The 21,042-nt window shown below is 41.7% G+C and overlaps 1 protein-coding gene across 3 annotated transcripts in view; it reads left to right on the plus strand.

Annotated features, from left to right (window-relative positions):
* Positions 1-21,042, plus strand: part of PRDM16 (PR/SET domain 16) — a 1,067,934-nt gene that overhangs the window by 1,023,806 nt on the left and 23,086 nt on the right. For all 3 annotated transcript variants that reach the window (XM_078642479.1, XM_078642478.1, XM_078642480.1), the window contains 4 exons: positions 6,093-6,262; positions 7,897-7,974; positions 16,940-17,109; positions 20,284-20,458. In XM_078642479.1, the coding sequence (XP_078498605.1) occupies positions 6,093-6,262; positions 7,897-7,974; positions 16,940-17,109; positions 20,284-20,458 (593 nt within the window). The remainder of the gene's footprint in view (positions 1-6,092; positions 6,263-7,896; positions 7,975-16,939; positions 17,110-20,283; positions 20,459-21,042) is intronic.

The following is a 21,042-nucleotide window of genomic DNA, read 5'->3' on the forward strand; positions in this document are numbered from 1 at the left end:
AATTATCACAGTGTAAATTATTCGTAGCTGCATTTTTGTGTTATGGATACAAATTTGCAAGATTTTAACTTAATGCAACTTTTCGATTTTACAATAAGGACTGGGGAAAGGCAACGCAGACTTCCTGTTATGCACAGCCAAAAAGCAGAAGCAGGCATCCTATATTTAAAGAGACATAAGGCTACATAAAAAAAAGAGAATAAAGAAAAGTAATATAAACTATGTGATTCTGTACACCGTGACTCCAGTTTCCAGACTGATTGTATCTTTATGGGTAATTTCACAGAATCTGGTGATCTCGGATTAGGTTGTTACTCAGACGCATTCCTAAAGAGCGAAGCTTTCAGCATCTCTTAAATAATCTGTAAATCCATATCTCTCTGTCCTTCAGACCCAAACCTGATATCTAGAAATGTCACTGATCTGCTGTCCCCATAGTATTTTCCTAAATTTTGAGAGATCCACTTTGGCACCTAACCTGTATTGTTAATTTTCAGGGTGGAAAATTATTAGAGTGCCATTTGGGCCACTCAGTTGACTGTTGAAAACTGTGTAAAGGCTTTGGCTTCAGAGTGTTACATAGAATGACGCTTAGGTACTGATGTCCGATAGAGAGACCGGCTAGGTCCAGCCGTGTCCATCCATGCTTGCTGCAGAATTGAGGCGTCCGTATGACTTTCAGCTCGACTTTGCTCTTACTCAACGATTCCTTCTCACAGGCAACTTTCCCTTACAGTAATTACTTTGTGCCAGTGGCTTTTATTACCTTTGTTTATGTCGGCTCTAGGAAGGCCATTTTATTTAATACTTTGTCTCATTGTTCCCTTCTGAACGATTTTCCCACCTTGGGTGAATAACTGGCAGGTTTGTGTAAGCTGCTTCCTGGCTACTTTCTCAGCTATACTTAGTACCCCTCATTGTTTCTCATCAGCGCAGCAGTTTGCTTAATAACTTCCCCTCATTTTCCTCCTCCCAAGTCCTCGGTGGTAGGACGGCGACAGACCGGTCCGGAATATCCTGTGTTTGTGTTCTTTAGAATAGTGGGGGTCTCTCTTTGTAAAGGATCTGATATCCATGAGCAGGGAGGAACTCGCAGGACAGGCAAGCCCCAGAAAGACGGTGAGAACTCTGCAGGACGCGGCGCAGACCAGCCGTAGCGGGGGTGCTACCGTGATAATATTGTTCGCTGTTTGCTTTCTTCTCATGCCTCTCTATTGCCACCATCCATAGGCGAATCGGTCCTGTTCCTAGCATCCTCCTTAAGGTGACCAGCATCCCTGATGTGCTACGACAGTCCTGTTTTTTCACCATCTTTTCTTGCAAATATAAGTAAATTTAGCACATTTCATAGGGTTTTTGGGAGGGTCGGCTGAACACGGAGGGAGGCAAATTTGTATGTGTTCCAGTGCAGAATTACTTAGCAGCCCCAGCAGAAACAAATTTAGATAACACAGGTGATAAGGTATCTAAAAGTTATATTTAATTCCATTTCACTTCTCATTGTTGGAATTTCTATGCACACGAGCGAGCTCAGTTAATTCATTTCGAGCCCATTGGTTCGTGAAAAATTGTAGTCCAACTTCTATATTTCTGCAATGTGCCAGGTTTTGGTTTTCAGTATTTGGTGACCCTAATCCTACTGCCTAAAGTAACAGAAAACCTTGGTAAATGTTCTGGGATCATGGACAAACAGGTGAAATGTAAATAGTCTGCTTTTTTATATAGCACCGAATGCTATTTTTAAGAGATCCTAATTTTGACAGAGAAGGGACCAAAGGCACAGTGAGATAAAATGTTTTCTCCAGTGATCGCCCACTTTAGTAAACTGGGAATAGGGGCAGTAATCTGATAAAGCTATATTTCCAGGGGAAGCATTGTCAATCAGGATGAAATTGCTCCAGCAGATTTAAAACTGCACACCAAAGAACTTTAAATAAATGTGGCTGATTAAAGAATAAATAAAATGATGACGATTTTTACTTGTGATTTTCTTTGCTGAAGTTTAAAGTGTGAATTCCAGGGTGTCGCTATGTGGTATTACTTCCTGTTACCCAGGACCAGTTTTTGTGATCAACCGTTCCATTTCCATAGGTTCACTCTGATGCTTGGTGCCTGTGAATCATGGCACAACTAAGAGCCCTGCTTCAGTGACATGGTAGCTATCCAAAGAAAACATATAATTAATGCAAATCAATATTGCATCCCGTGACCATAATTTGTATTTATAGCTAGGTTTAGGAAGAGATGTATTTGCTGCATGAAACTATTGAGTGCACATGCATAAGTAGACTCCACCAAGCTTATGGTTTTCAAATGTACCCACTAGAAGAACAAACCGAACTAAAATGGAAAAGGGTTTCCTATAAGGGCAGGCCCCCTAAAATACAAGTCAATTCGTAGCTGGGGCCCAAGCATATCATGACAGATTTAAAATTAGAATCAGCAAGTCGCAGAACACAGAAGTTGTTTCAAAAGTGTTTTTGAAGGTGGTACAGTACCAGAAAATCATACCTCATTGTTGTCTAACAAAAAACGTTGTGCCTTAAACAATGCAAAAATATTGTCTCATTGGAACTAATAGAAAATCTACACTCAGTGGAGCAATATTTTAGTGTGCAATATTTAGGACACATTTCTGCTCGGAGATACTTTTGCAAATGATATTTTGACATTCAACCAAAGCCGGCTCTTCTCCTTCTCAGTGTTAATTTAAGGATTTGGGGTGACCTGGGCAAGATATATTTTTGGGGGGCCACTGTAATGAACACATTTTACTACCCATTTCCTGCTAACTCAAGGCCGCATTGATGACAAATAATACTAAATCATATATTGAACTTTAACAGGATCACACAAAACCAGTTGAAATATGTCTTACTCAGGACCATCAAAATCCTTAAGGTGACACGGTGTACAGAGACAGACAGAGGTGGAGCTAGACAGAGAGGGAGAAATAGAATAAAAGAGGTCAAGGAGACACTTTCCCAGAAGGCCACTTGGAAGGTTGGGGCCCTGGGCAATTGCCCATGCTTTAAACTTCTCAGCTGAGGCCACTATCTGCACTACTTGGGCATGATTCCTCTAGGGTTGGGTGATATATTCCACTCCGCCGGTGGAACTCTGGGAATTTTGGCCATTCTGTGTTACACTTGTAACGTGGAGTCCTGGCCAAATTCTGCCAATCACAGCATGGCAGAGTTTTTTCTCACGAGTAGTTCAAAAACGGCAAGTTGGCGAGTGCGACCAATGTGTGGTGTCTCCTAGCGTGATTTTCAGTCACGAGGAGGACACCAGTGCAGGTGGTCACCGGCGATCGCAACCGAGTGTGGTCAGAAAGCTGCCACTCCAGTAGAAAATCTACTTGAGCTGCAGCAAAATCAACTCAAGAAGCTAGCATGCCGCGTGGTACCATTCATGCTGATTGTTCAGAGCGGAAGGAGCTCCCGGCGCTAAATGACAGCATGAGCAGAATGACATGCCTATTTCCACCCATTTGTGGAATTCAATGGAATCACGCAGAGTTTTTTGTAACTATGCGGAATTCTGCAGAGTGAAACTCCTCGAGTTCCGCCCAGGCCTAGCTTCTTCCTTTGGTAACAATTCCAACTTGACAAGTTACAAACTTACAATTCCAACTGACAAGTTACAAACTTCTCTTGTATCTGGTTGCAGCATATGAGTTTTTGGACTGTATACACTCTGTACCAAAAAAGGGAAACACTTTTCGTTAAATAAAATGCAATATAAGAGACAACTTGACACAATACAACAATAACCAGGTCAAAGTGGCAACAGGCATTTTCTGCATAGTAGTTCAATTAATGTCCCAAAAATGCATGCGCAGGCAACTAAACCCAGTGAAAAGGACTTACATTTAATCAACTAGCCTTCGTTTAATCGAGTAGATCCCCTGCTACCACAGGCTTCTGGCAGCAATTCCTGACATTGGCTGGTACTGAAACGTGCACCTCTATAACACGATCTTTTGACAAAGGGTTTGCATTATTTCTGATTGTTTTTGGGTGCCGCACTACCGTGCAGTTTTACTTTCCAAACCCAGCAGATTATTTTCACGCATGTATGGCTCTTGCCTCATACAGTTTATTTTGGGTGATTACAGTAGTTTTTTTTCCAGCACTCTTTTCGGAACAATGGTTTGGCTGCCTCTGTCCCTAGAGCCCTTTAATACAGTGTAAACGTGCAAAAGGTCAGCCCTAACGGGACAATAGTACATCTACTTTTGATGTACTGTTTCCTACCGCCTTCCGTTCACTGGCTGTCTCCAACTTGCCTCCCTCAGACTCCTGCCTGGGTCACGTGACTTCCCTCCCGCGCTCCCCTTGACGCCGCTGAAGGTCGCGAGGCAGTTTAACGGCTCGCCGGTTCGGTGCAAGCTTCACTTGGAGGCTACGGACACTTCCAGCATCATTTTCTTACGATTAGAGAAAGTTTTCCCCCACTCCTTGACATTCCGGAAATCCCTAAAAATGAATGCAGAAGTCCAATGTGGTATCAGAAGGGATGATAAGACGGAGGAGAATAGGGGAAACATGTTCAAACTGTAATTATTTGATTCCGCGCCCTGCGTAAGGGTAGTAAGCGCTTTATAAATGCCTCATCTCAATTTAAAAGAGACAGGTTTGTAGATCATAGTGGTTATCACAACAGAAGGACAGCGACACCTAGTGGCAGATCACAGCATGACTGAGGCGGGTTTCTAAAGGTATCAACTGCTTGTGCGCCTCCCCTAGGATTCGCCATTGTGCATGCCATTACCGTTACCTCAAGAATGAGGGTGTGGAAACTATTAGCATGGTGAAAGGAAAAAGTCTGCTTTAAGAACGAAGTCTCCCATTCTTATTGCCTGACTGCAACTCAAACATTAAACTCCGTACACCCTCATTTGCCTTCTGACTCTGAGCTCACACAGTCTTGGCAGAAGTTTTTTTTCTTTTTTTTTTTCTTATTTAATGCATTTTTATAAAGCGCGGACTTTACCCGAAGGTGTCAGAGCACTGTACAATAGAACCAGTTACGTTACATGAGAGAACTGTTGCAGGAATAGAACAAACAAAAATGGCATGCCGTAGAGTCGAAGCAACGCAGGCAAAAGGCACACAAAACGTAATGTTCAGCCCTCTGGGTGCTTCTTCCACTTTGGCTAGGTGGGATAAGCAGCACTGGTAGTCTGGAGAAACCAGGGCACATCGCGCCTTGTTGTGGTTTGGCCACACAAGATGCCTCATTGATAATGAAGACAAGGCTTGCTAACAATTAAAATCTTCAAATAAATGTTTGTCAAAAACCGTAGGGCTCTGGAGAGCACGGGGCATTGGGTATAATGTTCCCTCTGCTTCCTCCTCCTCTATGACATCTTTGATTTAAAAATATGGAATGGACAAGGTACACCTTGGACTGGGGAGGTAAGGACCAGGATGCAAGCTGCAACCAACTTATCACACCTACTAATACCATGACTTGTCTTGAAATGTAGAGAATCATTTGAAAAACTACAAATGCCCCTTAATCCTTGACAATGTGCAGACATTAGCAAAGGTCCTTGGATATTTCGTATAGCCCCTGTGGGCAAAGTGTCTTCCTGCCGTTTGAAGTCCCTTGTGTCTCATAGCCTTTATATAGCTCAGAGGTGATCAGCATAAGTGAAATTTAGGTGGTTCTGACCAAATTTTGCAGAGTGACCAGCATCTTTTTTGCATTAAGGTACTGCATGCAATGACGACTAAAGTGTAAGGATGTGCAAAGGCCTAGAATCTACCACTAAAAGGTGACCTATAGGATCATATTACGTATATATTCTGTTTTTCAATTTTGTGAGTGGAGGTATGTGCACTATGAGGTACCACAGGGTGCTATTCTTAACCTATTTCATGTGCCAAACGGTTCAGGTGTATTTGAAAGCTAGCTGTGAAAAAGTACTATTAATAATTAATTTATGAAATATTGTTCTGCCATTGTTTTCTTTTCAAGAAACAGTAAAGAAAGTTTCGCCCAGACCAATAAAAACGTTTTCAACATTTCTATCAGTGCTACCTCATCCCAAAAAGTGAATTCTTTTGGTTTCCATTCTACAGATGTCAGCAATCGAATCCATGACCGAGAAACTGGAAAGTTTTGCGGCCATGAAAGCTGACTCAGGAAGCGCCCTTCAACCCCTCCCACATCATCCGTTCAACTTCCGATCGCCGCCCCCCACGTTATCAGACTCAATATTACGGAAAGGCAAGGAGCGCTACACCTGCAGGTAATGAAGTGAGGGGAGTGGGTAAACTTTAAATGTATTTTTCATGATGGGCTATACTTTCCCAGTTAGGGGAAAACAGAATGTGTTAAAATCAGCAAAAATATATTTGATACTTTTTTAGATGACTTGCAGGAAATTATTCCATACCTTGAGAAATGGGAAGTATTTTTGGATAGTCAGAAAATTTCAAAAGGACATTAGTGTTAGATGAGAGACAGTTATATGCCTTATATAACCTCACCGTTCGGAAAGGAGATGCTTGTTCACGGGGGATTCACTGCTCCAGGAAAAATGCTACTTTGCCCCTTGAGCGCTCCACATTCATAGAAAAAATATATATTTTGTGGCTGTTAGCTGTTGGCCTTGGTCTATAACCTTGCACAACCACTAGATTTGCATCCTAAACTGCTGCTTTACCATGGCTTGTGGAAACAGAGGCCCTAACTAGGCTGACATTGTGATGATATTCCCAAACTTATATATTCGTCTCGGCGGCATGTGAATCATAATAGTGGGATAATGAAACATTTGGAGTACATTTTGACGACTGACTATTCAAACATTTACAGGCACTTGTTAGAAATTATGAATCACCAGATTTTATCATAATGAAAAGATAATGCAAAGCATAAACAACTCATATATACTGTTTTTCATATGAAGAAGTACACAGCTGAGCAAGAAGAAAGATGGGTAAAGAACATACAAGTACCCCGCTCCAACCCCACGCGGTATTTTAAAGATGCATTCAATGTGACCTAAAAGGAGGTTAATTAGTAGCCCATTTGATTAGTCACCAAAAATAACATTTTGGCAAGAAAAGAGCCACTATAATACTAAACATTTTGCACCGTCAAAGACATTATAGTTAGGGTCAGAGTTAATATTCCGAGAAGGAAATATGCATACGGGTAAACAAAGGATCTAATTTAAAAACATACATATTAGCAATTTAGTCAGAAGTTAGTCTGCATTTAATAGTGATTGGACCTATTTGCGGTCAAGAGATCTGGTAGGTGTGGGCTTTATGATTGCCATAATTGCTGTGGAAAGGGTCTAATTGGTGGCATGAAGATTACTGGAGTGGCTGACTGGTAGGGACAAGGCTACTGGTTAATTACCTAGCTCATACTGCTATCATATGTGGTCCATTACCTTTGACATGGAATAAGTGCCAGCACAATTACTCTAAAAAGGATATAGTTAGGAGCACAGTAACTGATCTATTTCACATGTTTACTAGTATACTAGTGTTTGGTGAGCATTGTTTGTCATTACAGCTAGGACCAACCTATTTTTTTTTATACAAAACAAACTCGTATTAGTACTGTAACACTGGTCAAATTTTATTTACAGGAAAGCAATGCTTTGAATACCTTGGCGTACCTATCCACTTGCCCAAAAACATTGATAAATGCGTGTGAAAACAACTTAATTCTAGACTAAACAAAACAAATTGTGTATAAATGCCAAATATATAAGTAAACAGAGAATATGATAAAAGATGCAGATGGAAAAGACTTAAAAAAATGATGTGCCATTAAACCGTGAACCATATATGCATCTTTAAGTCCCCAACCGTTTCCTGGTCCAAGTCAATTATGGCTCCTAACTATTATTGTCCTTGTTTTTAGGTATTGTGGTAAGATCTTTCCTCGGTCAGCAAATCTCACAAGGCATCTACGAACGCACACAGGTGAACAACCATACAGGTAATATTCTTTAAAGGAGGATGTTTCTATATCAAGAGATAGTATGCATTATTCATATTTACTAATACAGAATACATTAATGTAAATTCACAAGTTGATGAAAGGAATCGAAGTGACAGGGTTCATACCCATACCAATTATTGAAGGATGTATTTATCAACAGCACAAAAGAATTGCCAATCTCAACATAAGGAACCCAAGTCAATAGATCGTGTGCCGGAGGTGGTTGATCCATGTTGGATGATCATTCCGGAAGCATCCAGTGGGCAGGGCCAAATTCCCCGTAGCCTTGAAGGACAACCACACAAAATTCAGATGGCAGTAGTTAAAAGCTTTGCAAAGCCAATATGTCTGACTTGAGTTTTGTGTCCTGACTAAAACGTTTTAAAACCCTGCTACAGTGAAAAAGTACATGAGATTAATAATGTAATACCTGATGATTAGAAGTATTTTTGCGATTTGAAAGTGCCCCTCCTGCATTGAATATAAGCACTCTGTGGGAGGTGGAATAATTCAACAAACAGCCGGTGAGAGAAAAAATACCCTTTTTGAACCAAGTAGCCAAAGCCCACTTTATGTATATTTTAAATATTCGAAACAATGGGTCAAGCTCACAGCTGTGTTGTTAAGCCAGACCTAGGGAGCATGCAGTCACATGGTGGGATCCTTCATCAATGTAGCCCACCCGCTCGGCTTACCATAGTTTCGACCATCCATCAAGACCATACAGCAAACGCAAAGAGCTTTAATTTCATAAATGGCCTTTATTAGGGCAAAACGTGCCTAATTGTTTACCTAAGGTGGCTTCAGCAGCAGGCCAAGATAGCTTCTACTACCCGCTCTGTGATGGGGCGGAAAGGAAATCAAAATTTGACTGAAATGCCAAAATTGTTTGTGAAATTCTTGATTCAATGTAATTGTTTTAATATCGAAGGAAAAAGTACCAAAGTGCTGGGTATTCAAAGGATTCAATTCTAGCTTTCGAAGTGTACAACATTTCTCCTGCTGTTGCTATTGTTTCATAGCATTATGTCCAATGGAACCCACTTCACAGAAATCATCTGTAGATTATGCATATCGGGAGACATCGTTTAGTTTGCCTGCAATACATCTCATGCCATTACAACACCATTGTTACAACGACTGCGTTGTTACATCGCATACGATTACATCGCAAGTCATTACAACGACTTGCTGTAGGGGGCAGAAGGTGTTGGATTTACAAATTCCCTGCTGTTGCACAAACTGGAGTAGGAACAGTAAATTATACTATTACTAAGTCAAGCGCACCCCCTACAGCAAGTCGTTGTAACGACTTGCGATGTAATCGTATGCGTTGTAATGGCATGCGATGTATCGCATGCAAACTAATGTCATATATTCATGCATATCTTGTGCAAGGGTTTATGTATTTCAAGGATTCATGGTGATTCTCCCTGCATTTTGAGGTTGATTTTGGCTTGCAGAAAACAAACTTTACTAGTTCTGCGAAGTGCAAATTTAAGAAACAGGAAATAAATGCAAATGAAACTGAACTCTGTGTCAGAGCCCGGGATCTCAGAGGCACTTCACAACCCACAGGGACTTGCAGTCCAGATAACTCTCACTTTTTGAGGTCTGGCATTAGCCAAAACCTTTTGATTTTAGTAAAGTTATATTATATAAGCTTATATGATATACTTATAGAGGTTATCAGTCAGCCTCTTCACCCATTGGTCAGTTGAGGCGTCATTCCTATTTGTCTTCTGTCTCCTACAGCATACAGAATGAGCCAGTTGGTCACCTCACTTCACCCATTGGCTAGCTTCACTGTAATTGACAGCATTCTGTTCTTTCACAAGGAATACATCTGCAGACAAAGTAGTTCCCTTTAGTGCCAGGGGCTATTTAGGCAATGTGTATTTTTGAACTAAAAAAGTATTTTTGCTTTTAGCCAATGTATTTTTTTTATGTTGGCTATTTGCCCTGCAGCTCCCATAACAATAACGTTTTTTTTAAAACAATGACTAAACAAGCACTGTAAACGTCTAAAGGCTGACAATAAGAACCAGGCGTATTGGCTTTGCAAGTGCCTATTTCCTGGTGCACAGCTGTTCTACTGCATGCACCACCCACCGGGTGTTCCCTTCATTAGAGTTTGACTTTTGGTGGTTGAAAAATGGATGATGCAGCAATATTTACTCACCACCACTCAGGGCTCAGAACCATTCTGAGTGGTACCAATGAATACCAGGAGTCAATGACCTTCAGCCTCACACCCCGCAATCCACGGGTGGGATATGGATCCCAGGTAAAAATGTAGGGCAAACGTTTCCTGACTTTACCTGACTTCTTTGAAGCAATTCAAACTTTATTGTGTTGTGTCAAATTAAGATCTGGCTTGTAAATCCAACCCTGTCCACTCGCTACGGTATGCACGCACTCTTCCTGGCTTCCCACCAGGCTATAGTTCTGAAACTGCACTCCTTGAGGTGTTAGAGTGTATCATGATGAACCTAGATTGAGATCAACCAGCTGCCTTGGAGTTGTTACACAGCTCAGCAGTTTTTGAACCTTTGTCTCTTTCTTAGGAGTTAGTGGCTCAGCACTGTGCTGGCTCTATTCATTTGTGTCTGTTTTGTCGACTCCAGGTCGTACATAATGCTACAGTGAGGCTACTACTGAACATAGCCCATCAGAAATCAATTCAATGGTTAATTTTGTAAAACAATAAGTGCCGGGGCTCTCGTCAGGAGGCAGTTTTCACCAGCCCATTTTCTCCTGTTAGCGCCGCCTAAAACAAAACCAACTACTAACCATGAAAGTGGGGAGAGGATGTGGCATAATGGCCAGAGCTCCGACTTCAACATTTGGGAATCAGGTTTGAGTCTTGGATTTGGCTCAGTATCCTGTGATTCTGTGCAAGTCACGTAATCTCCCCGTGCCTGCCACAGATGAATGTCTCCTTAACTGGTGCTCATGAAAGGCGCTGATGTTGATGATAAAGTGCTGGTGCACAGCACCGTAAACCACCTCAAATTAAGGACTGAATCAATTACTCCTCACCTGAAGAGGTTGAATTACCTTATGATACAAAAGGGAATCCGTTTTAAATGTCTGGGCAAACTTATAGAGCTTTCTACAAGAAAGGTCCCAAATAGTTGAGGCGTAGACTTACCCATTATCATCCAAATAGCGAACAGGGTTTCTGACAGGCTCCTGCTAGTAATCCCAAAGCAGATGCACCAAAGGAGGACTTACCTTCTCTTTCCTTGCTTTCAAACTCTTGAATTAGCTGCCTCCCTCTCTTAGAGCATTTCCTTCTGAATTGAACTGTGAAAATAATTGAAAACGTGGCTCTTTCACTCTAAATAACACTACTGAGAACCTGACTATGGCTGTTTCACTCTGCTTAAAACTATTGGACTTTGCTTTACTTTAAGTGCCGGGATACCCTTGTTGGGCAACTCTTTCACTATATACATTTTTATTCAGTCTTTGTATCCATTATTCATGGTGGTCTGTCCTCTACAGGCCAACCCAGGAACTGCAAAACCGAAAACAACTAGCCATCATGGTGTTTAAAAGCCTAAAACTCCAGACCACTTTGTAAATCCAATAAAGAAAAGAGGCTTCTAAACTCGAAGTGGATATGGAAATAAAGATGTATTTAGTTTCCTCTTGTCCCAGAAAACTGGCCATGTGTGTATTTTATGTGTAATAGACTTCTGGACTATGTCTGGACTATATTGCCATGTAATGGCGCCCAGGGGAGCTGCTGGTATGCTTGCCTAGCACTTTAATTGTCAGTGATTCCTCTTGCTCACTGAGAACTGCCCAACTTCAGGAATAATTATTGTCTGGGAAATCTGCTTTGTAAATGTCTGCTTTATCTGGTGCTCAAGAACAATAATTGCTGTTGTTTTGTGACCGTCTGTCGTGAACATTTTCTCTGGTTTGCATATGTATGTACGTGATATATATAGCTCGAACCTAGTTAAAAAGCAACCCAGTGGTGTACAAATCAGAAGTGTGCAATTGTGAAGGGGGGTGCTGCAAAAACAAGGGGAACAGAGGCGATAGGGAAGCAGAGGGCCTATGTTTAGTGCACTATGCCCCACCACTGATCGTTCTGCAAAATGTAGCACTTCATATACTCAAGAATAAATTCCTTCATTATCAATGTCAAAATCCATCTAAACACAAAGATCAATATTCTTGTAAAATGTTTCATTACTTTTGGTGGCAACATTAATTTTGTTTATTTAGATAATCTATCTGGTAGTATCTTTTGAGCCACACCAGATCTCATTGTCCACAACAAAAACAAGTTAAGATGTCTCAGCAAGTCGAGCATTTGCTGCTGTTTGTCCTGCAGATCACTAATTTGAATCCCAGCATAGCCATTTTATCCTTCCAGTTTCGAAAAACATGAGAACTATTAAATTGAGGAATATTTACACCTGTTATTCATAACATGTAGAAATGGGGACAATTATAAAAATGTGGGTCATTATATCGTGATTTTAGGCGTATTGCAAATGATCACGGCTCTGCTTCGGACAATGGGTGTTTTCGAGCTGAAAGAGAACTCATTTTAATGCAGAATGAACAATCACAGACCAAATTTGTCCCATTTAGGGCAGGCACTTAAAAGCAGTACAACAGCATGCTTTAAAATGGTTATTCACTGTAAACAAAAATCAAAAATGTCCTGTTTTTGTAGCACATTGAACTGATGTTGCCCAAATGGAAGCCCTCATATATAATCATAATGAGTGCCATAAATGCAGTGTGTTGGTTTTGTCATGATATGGTTGCAATGCCTAATACTGTAAGAAGGTCCTACTCAATGGAGTAGCCTTCCATTGTTTCAGTACTCAGATCCAAGCCTTACTTGAAGAGCAAGCCCATTTGCATCTTACCAGAATGAGTAACCTCCCACATCTGCCTTAATGAAAGCCTTGCGTGAAGGACCAAGACCTATTCCCACCTTCACTCGAATGTTTACTAGTCCACAACTAACTGCCTTACTTATTGCCTTAGTAGGCAGAGGAAGGCCCAATCTCGCCTTAGTCAAAAGGATAACCGTCCATGACTGCCACACTTAAAGACAGTCTTGAATGGGCAAACCTGTTCGCATTTTACTCAAAGGACTAACCCTCCCCAACTACCTTACTTTAAGCCTAGGAGCAATGCCCATTCCCGTCTTACTTAGAGAATAATCTTCCACAAGATGTTCAGTCTTAGCCTTGCTTGAAGGAGCACCCTCAAACGATTAACCTTTAATGACTGATCTACTCAAAGTCTTATTCAACAGAAATAGACTCATTCTCTCCTTACTGCAAGGAGTAATTGTTCCCCATTGCCAGCTGTTATACTTCATAGATTTTGCTGTGTCTGTTCTGTTAAGTCCTAGTAACAGTAAATGGGCCAATGATAATCCATAAAGTGCCAGATGTACGACCATACCAATTTGCGAGTTGAAAATTGCGTTGTTGTCCGACTCGCAAATTGGAATGTACAACAGTGTCTCAGTCACTGTTTGCGATTCCTAATGGGGTCGCAAATTGCATGCCTCATTAATATTCATGGAGCAGGTGCAATCTGCGACCCCATTAGGAATGGCCAGCGCTCCCAGGAATGGTGGCCTGCTGGGATCAGCAGGCCACAATGTCTTTGACTGCTTTTTAAATAAAACCGTTTTTTATTCAAATGCAGCCGTTTTACCTACAGGAAAACGGGCTGCTTTTAAAAAAGAAAAATGAAACGTTTCTGTTTCATTTTTTAAGGGCCGGCTGTTGTCCATAGGACCACTGCCTGCTCTTAAAAAATATTTTCGCATCCTTTCACAAAGGCGAAGGGGTCCCCTGGGGCCCCCTCCCCATTTGTGTGTGGCATACCACCTACTTGAAGTAGGTGGTAAACTGCAAGTGTTTTGCGGCCTCAAATGTGGTCGCAAAACAATGGTACATTCCATTGTGACTCGCTATTAGGAAGGGACGCCTCTTCCTACTAGCGAGATGTCCCAAACGCTATTTTGTACATGCCAGGACATATTGTTGCTTTTGCAAACGGACCGATTTCCCGTTTGCGACTCCAAAAAACTGTTGTACATCTGGCCCAAATTGCCTAACAGATACTTCAGTTGCCTACACATTTAATCTGCTTAGCTTAGTGAATCCCACTAGCATATTAAGGAAAAAGACTTCTCAATTGTTTGCCTGTGGTCCGAGATGTGCCTACCAGTGACTCCCCATTGTTTGTGTTAATCTGTTGTGAGCTGAGGAATACCTTTTTACAGCATTTATCTCCAGAGAAGTCCAAAGTTTGCCCAAGATATCAGGTTCTATGCTAGATTTCCTTGGTATCCACATAACAACATTGCATACGATAAATCTGAATGAAAGTCATTAACATAGTCAGTAGTGTTGACCTTGTAATCCTACCAGGCTTGACAGGCCAATTATGTGACTCAGGCATTTTCCAGGTAGGCTGTAGGCTAGGGTACTGCTTTCAGAGCAGGCTAGGCAGCCATGACTCAGACATGCCCTTATTCAAGCCGCGGTCTGCAGCAGCGTGGGGATGGCTTGAACGATATTTTAATACCTGTATTTGTTTTTTATTCTGGTAGTGGCATCCAGGGACTCCTATCGGAGACCCTGTTTTAGCAGACGGTAGCCCACATTTTTCACTTTGTATTTCTTGAAGGCCTCTGCCTTCACCAGACTGGTACCATTGATGGTGGGTCTCAATGTCTTGGAGGTGCAACTCTAGATCCATCCATTGTTACAGTTGACACAGTCCTGCATACACATGTATGGTATGGCACTATCAATATCATGCCTAAATATTGCTGATAAAAATATTATTTTCTAATTATTGTTTATAAAATATCTCCCCATTGGAGTTAATAATAGAAAATCTACACCCAGTTGAGATATATTTTTTCTGAGCAATATTTAGGAGATTATATTTTTGTCAGTTGATATTTTGATTATATTTTGTCATCTATATTCTGACATACAACTGTAGAGACGTCCATGGGCCCAAGTCGGAGGACCCTCTGTTTTCCATTTTGGGGTTTAGGCAGCTCATTACCTGCCCCCCGCACCCAAACCTGGATCCCCATCTCTCATAGTTTAAGCACCAGCCTGTCAAAGGCAGTGGGTTCAAAGACTTCCTGATGACCGGGATAAGCCTCATCCTGCTCACTGCATTCCAATGGCCTGCTGAAATGGAGGCCAATTGACCAGGATCAGTTCTTCAGGGATTGTATAATGAGCACGCACTCCCATCCCCTTCTGATTTACTGATTTCAATATTTTTCACCAAAGGGCAGAGCGGCCTCCACAAAGTGGCGCAGACAGAGATTTCAAGTGATGTTTAACCTTTGTAAACATGGTGTCCGCTTCGATTGACTGTGTAATAATGTGAGTGGTTGTGTATAGTAAAAGTTAAAAGTACACATTTTGGGCCAAATTTACTATGTTTTCTCAGAATAAAGCAATCAAAGTTGCTGCACTGCGTTGTGTGAAAGTGAGATAGCAGAGCAGCACCACCATCTATTAAGATAAGGTGCTGTTTCTCTCCTGTGCACTGGCGCACTTTAGGATGGTTGCGCAAAAACACATACCCCTATACTGTGGAACAGTCATCTCTGTGTGATGTCAAGCATAGTTTGTGTACTGAAATGGTACTCTTCCTGTACAAAATGTTCTGCTTTGCCTTAATTTACCACTTTTACCACTTTGAGTGCTGTAAAGTGCAACACACATGCAAAGTTGGAAGAGTTTTGAGAAAATAACCTTTTCACAAACTTCGCCTCTGCCTTGAGGAGGTGTTAATGTTTGGCACAATCTTTAGTCTATCAGTGTTAGTAGATCATTATTTTCTTCCAAATCCATGTGTGGCTGCATGAAAATGCACATGTACTTTTGCAATGCAAATCAGGATTTGAGTTGGGAAGTAAATCCCACTACAACACTTAGCACCAGGTTTGCATCACTTTTGTGAGGGATTTCGGTGCAAAGTCATAGTAAATGTTCCCATATCTTTCTGTGTTTCAGTTAAAGAAAAGAGGTGGAATGCTTAGGCTTGTTGCATTATCTTTATTTTGAATTTAAGGTTTAGATGATTTATACTGTAATGTATTGCAAGGTCTTGAGCCATAGTTATACATTGTTATTAACAATATAGTAACTTGTGTAATTGAATTTCATTTTTGATTTATTTATTGTTGTATGGTACTGTAAACTATGTTTATGGTGTCTGCAGCATGTTTCGCAGTACTATTCCCAGGTATTAATGAGACTGGTATTGACAAGTGGCACTGGTGGAGTTGGTGTTGCTTGTGGGTATTACAGGTTTATGTAGAAAAAGTACACATTTAGGCAGAATTTATGTTATTATTTCAAAAAAGGATGGTTAAGATAAATGGAATGGTCGGTTTGTGGTAGCACATCAGTCCTGGGTTGCTTGTTGTCTTTAGGTGGACCAAGTGTTGTGACCAACCTTTGTCGATCTGTTCTCACACTATTTTGCTGAGTAATCCTATGTTTGAGAGTAGAAGTAGAAATTTCACCAGCTAGCATGAGTTTATGAAGGGGTTCTTGCCATCTTAGGTCAGCCTCCACACTTTGAACGTATGTCCACTCAAACTGGAAAGTCAGTGGTCCAACAAAGCCAAAGCAATGACCTCATCAACTTTTTACATAGAACTAAGTATTGCACTTAGTCTGTTTCTAAAAGCATTCTATTTTGGCAAATTATGGAACAGAAACACAGGGCGACTTGTCCAGGGTTATATCATTTTGCCAAGTATAGGGATCTAAATCAAAACCCTGTCTCCTGGTTCCCCGGTGGCATACTAAACCACCAGGCCTTCCCGTCTTTGCCTTAAATTTGTTCCAGGTTATTCTTTTATGTCTGTTGACCTCGTTACACAGGACTTTTCACAATGATGTGTTATTGTTTTCTATTTAAGGTGTAAATACTGTGACCGGTCGTTCAGCATATCCTCCAACCTACAGCGGCACGTTCGAAACATACACAACAAGGAGAAACCCTTCAAATGCCACTTGTGTAACCGGTGTTTCGGGCAGCAGACGAACCTAGACCGGCACCTTAAGAAGCACGAACACGAGAATGTTCCAGGTAGAAGAATCAATCATTACTGTATTTCCAAACAGCAACTGTGGGGAGAGGGGCAGATGAGAGGTAGGAGGGAACAAAGGCAGCTTAGAAATATCATAATGCAGTCTTAGATAATCAAAATATGTTAAATGAGCAAATACCCTTCTTACTACGAATGATTTATTTCAGCTTGACTATTATGTACATTCAATGTGTGTAAGGTTGCCCACTCAGAGCCAGACTGGCCGTGGTGGGCATCGGGTGTTTGCCGGGGGGAGAGGGGGCGGTTTTGGAGCGGTGGGGGCAGGTTTTGTTACTGGGGGCCAGTTTTGCAGCAGTGCTGCAATATCGGCCCCCAGTAACAAAAGCAGCAGTGCTTTAGCAGACCATCCCTGCCCCCACCCTGAGGAGGGGTGGTCCTACAAAATTGCCAGGGCTGAATTGGGTTCCCAGTCCGGCCCTGTTCCCAGCGCCAAGCTTCTTTTCCACAAAGCACCTTAGAATGTCACTTTTTTTCAGACTATCAGAGCAGGCCCGGACTGGCCGTTGCGGGCACCGGGAAATTCCCCGGTGCGCCGCACGGGTGGGGTCCGGTTTTGGGTCCCAGGGGCCGTTTTTGTTACAGGGCCGTTTTTTTGCAGTATAGCTGCAAAAACGGACCTGTAACAAAATCTTCCGAAAACCGGCCCTGGCAAAGAGTGCGGTCGCACCCCCAACCCCCTAGGGGGAGGGGGTGGCCGAGCGCTTTGCCAGGGCCGGTTTCGGTTCCCAGTCCGGCCCTGTATCAGAGCCTTAATTCCAAAAGTGAGCCTGCACGTTTGTGACTGGCAATTTCTCATTCGCAAACGTGTATCTACACTTCCAGTTCCCTGGGTCCGACTGAGACAGAAAATAGGCCCGGGTACCAAATAAAACAGGCCCATCAGCGAACAAATAGCTAAAAACCTGCCCATAATTGCCAATCGAGACAGCTTTGAACTTGTAAAGACTCTGTAGAGATGTTTTGCAATGTATTGGAGACTGTTTTAATGCATGCTACAGGCAGTGTTTGTGATAATATCATTAGCAACAAAACAACCCACACAACTGACCTCTCTGACCAACTCTTCTGGCACTGCCACTCCCACTCTGCAAGTACAAGATGGAACATCTGCAGATTAGGGAAGAGCCAAGTCTGCATCACAAGTGAAATTATGCCTTATACGGCACACGCTGCATACAAATAAAGTAACTGCTTCACTAGTCATTGGCTCTCATGGCTTGCCTAAACACTGGTGGATGTGCTCCTGCAGCACAGGCAATGACTTGTTTCCACATTCCTGCAGGTCGCCTCTCCCTTCAAGAGTCCATCTCCAAGTCAGGACTTTCGCAGAGAATCTCTCTATGAATGGCAGTCACACCCCTACAATAAGTGTGCACACTGGGCAGTTTCTGCACACATTCTATTTTGCCCAGGCACAAAAGCATCTTCTGAATTTACACATGCACAACATTCACTTTTTGACTACCTGCACTAGGTCTAAAGCAGATCTTGATAATAACAAGCCTGGAATACACAGCCCTGAGTGAGAACTTGAATTATTAGTAATGTCTGCAAATCATTTTGAGTTCAGATTCAACAAATAATATGCTCAACACCTGTTTATAGTATAGAAGTAAGTTTGACCAACCACAGAGAGAGGACAACATAATACAAAATGTAGATGTGTTACCCAATTTCCACAATTAGGCCCCTTGAGATATTTATTTGGGGGTACTCTGCCTGGCAAAACATGCTCTTTCAAGTCTCCTTAGCAGCTAGGAATCAAATTTTGGAAAGGCTTCTACTGTTTTAAAAAATAAAACACAAAGGTGGGTGAAGAATCTTTTTGATCCCTTAAAGTCACCAAACAGTGTTAAGAGATATCTAATGTAAGCCTAAAACGCGTGTGACTTCAGACATATGCATCATCCCAGCGAATGTTTGAACTGAACAGGAATTTGTAGAAGGCGCACAGTAGTCCAATATGTGGCGTGATGCAGACTCTAAGTTACCGCCGCCACATGACAATTCATTAGGGGCTAATGTTAGGATGGACAAATATGTTGAGATTTGAAAGTGAATGACTAACAATAACCAGGCATAATGTGGTAATTTAATATATTCTCTGCTGAGTGTAGTACGAAAAGGAGCATGCCTTTATCACAATGAGATCCCGCTGCCACAGAGAGTTCCAATAGAACCTACATTAATAACATTTGCACATATTAACTAGTTCACTTATCACAGGGGTGGACTGTTAGGGCTTTGGCCCCACCCCGTTACTTTTTCATAATTCAAATATTATGAAAACTACCCTTGTAAATTTTGTGCTGGAGTCCCTGGACTCTATTAGGAGGGGGCTTCTATGTTACTATGTTACTCTGTACTTATAAAGCGCAGGGCTACTCGCTGGAGTGTCCCGGCGCTGGAAGCTCTGCTACTATCTGTGTCACAGTAGGACTAACTATCAGATGTCCCTCTCCACTACATGGTATTTAATGCAGGATCCTATACAAAAGTGGGCATCAACATAGGTCCAAGAATAAGTCAAACCTTTAGGCAATCTGTGTCGCCATTCCAGGGCTGAACCCAACCACCTATGATTCTGAAAGGCCATGAAAATGTAACCATTCAAGCTGTTTTTGAAGCAGGCACACTTGCAAAGGTAGTGTCTGAAAAATTATGGCTAGAATTTCGCCACATCCTGCTAGACTCTACCTCGCAAATCGTCTACTATCTATACTTCCTAGTTTTAACTAACCATGTTGTGCAGCACTTCAAATTGACCAAAAGTGACACTCCAGAGTATTACAGAATTATGTAGAGAAAATAAAATGCACATGGAAGTCCCAAGGTAGAACTAAGTAGTCATGCATTTAGTACCTCCTGATGCCTCAAAACTCAAATAAAAAGCAAAAGTACATTTACAAATTCAATTTATAAAACACATTTTGGGTAAGTATTGCCTTTAAAAGGAACTTGTCTGCAGTTATTATTATTTTTTTTAACCCAAAGTCTGGTTTACCGGTATGAACATTTTGCACGTCAGCGCAGATCACTAGCGCCTGACAACTGGTTGATGGTGTTAATTTTCCTGAGCTCCCCGCAGAGTGTCCGAGATGATATTTCATTTGTTTGCCTGTTCCCCTTCTCGTTCCTCATTTCCTGTCTAGTGAGCCAGCACTCAGGAGTCATCACGAACCACCTCGGTACAAGCGCCTCCTCCCCCAACTCGGAATCCGAAAACCATGCACTTTTAGACGAGAAAGAAGACTCATACTTCTCGGAAATCAGAAACTTCATCGCAAATAGCGAGCTGAATCAAGCCTCAAGTTTAACAGACAAGAGGTAAGTAGAATACGTTTTTTGTTGTTTCTTCCAAGCATAAAGTTACAAGAGCTCAAAAGCAGACGCTAACAATCTGAAGATTAACCAGCAGAGCTGATGAAGTTCACATGCTTCTCCAAAAGGAAAAATAGTGAGCATGTGAGAGTGGAATGAAAACATGTTTTAGAATCCCATTTTCCTGCCTAGTCACACCATCTTTTCTATTGGCCACTTATCTTGTAACTCTCTCTCTCTATGTACAGCACCCTCTTGTTTTGTAGCTAGGTTTGCACTCTATAAATGCCGTACATGCAATGAGAGATAGTGAGGCAAGGTCTATTATAAACTTAACCCAGGTGAGTTTATATCCAGTGCCTAATTTGTGCCGGTGGGAGGAGGTGGCTGAAAACTGCAATCATTTTGGGGACCGGAACATATTTTTCATCATGTGATTTTGAACCAGAACAATAGAGAGAAAACAGAGGAAAGGGAAAACAATAAGAGAAAGCATGAATGAAAAAGAATTTGCAAGAGCAATATAAAGCGACCGGAAGTGTAGGGTGGTGGAGCCGGCATGAGGTGAATAAAGACTAGGCAGCATTGGT

Source organism: Lissotriton helveticus, chromosome 5_1, assembly GCF_964261635.1.
Source record: "Lissotriton helveticus chromosome 5_1, aLisHel1.1, whole genome shotgun sequence".
Classification (NCBI taxonomy): Eukaryota; Metazoa; Chordata; class Amphibia; order Caudata; family Salamandridae; genus Lissotriton; species Lissotriton helveticus.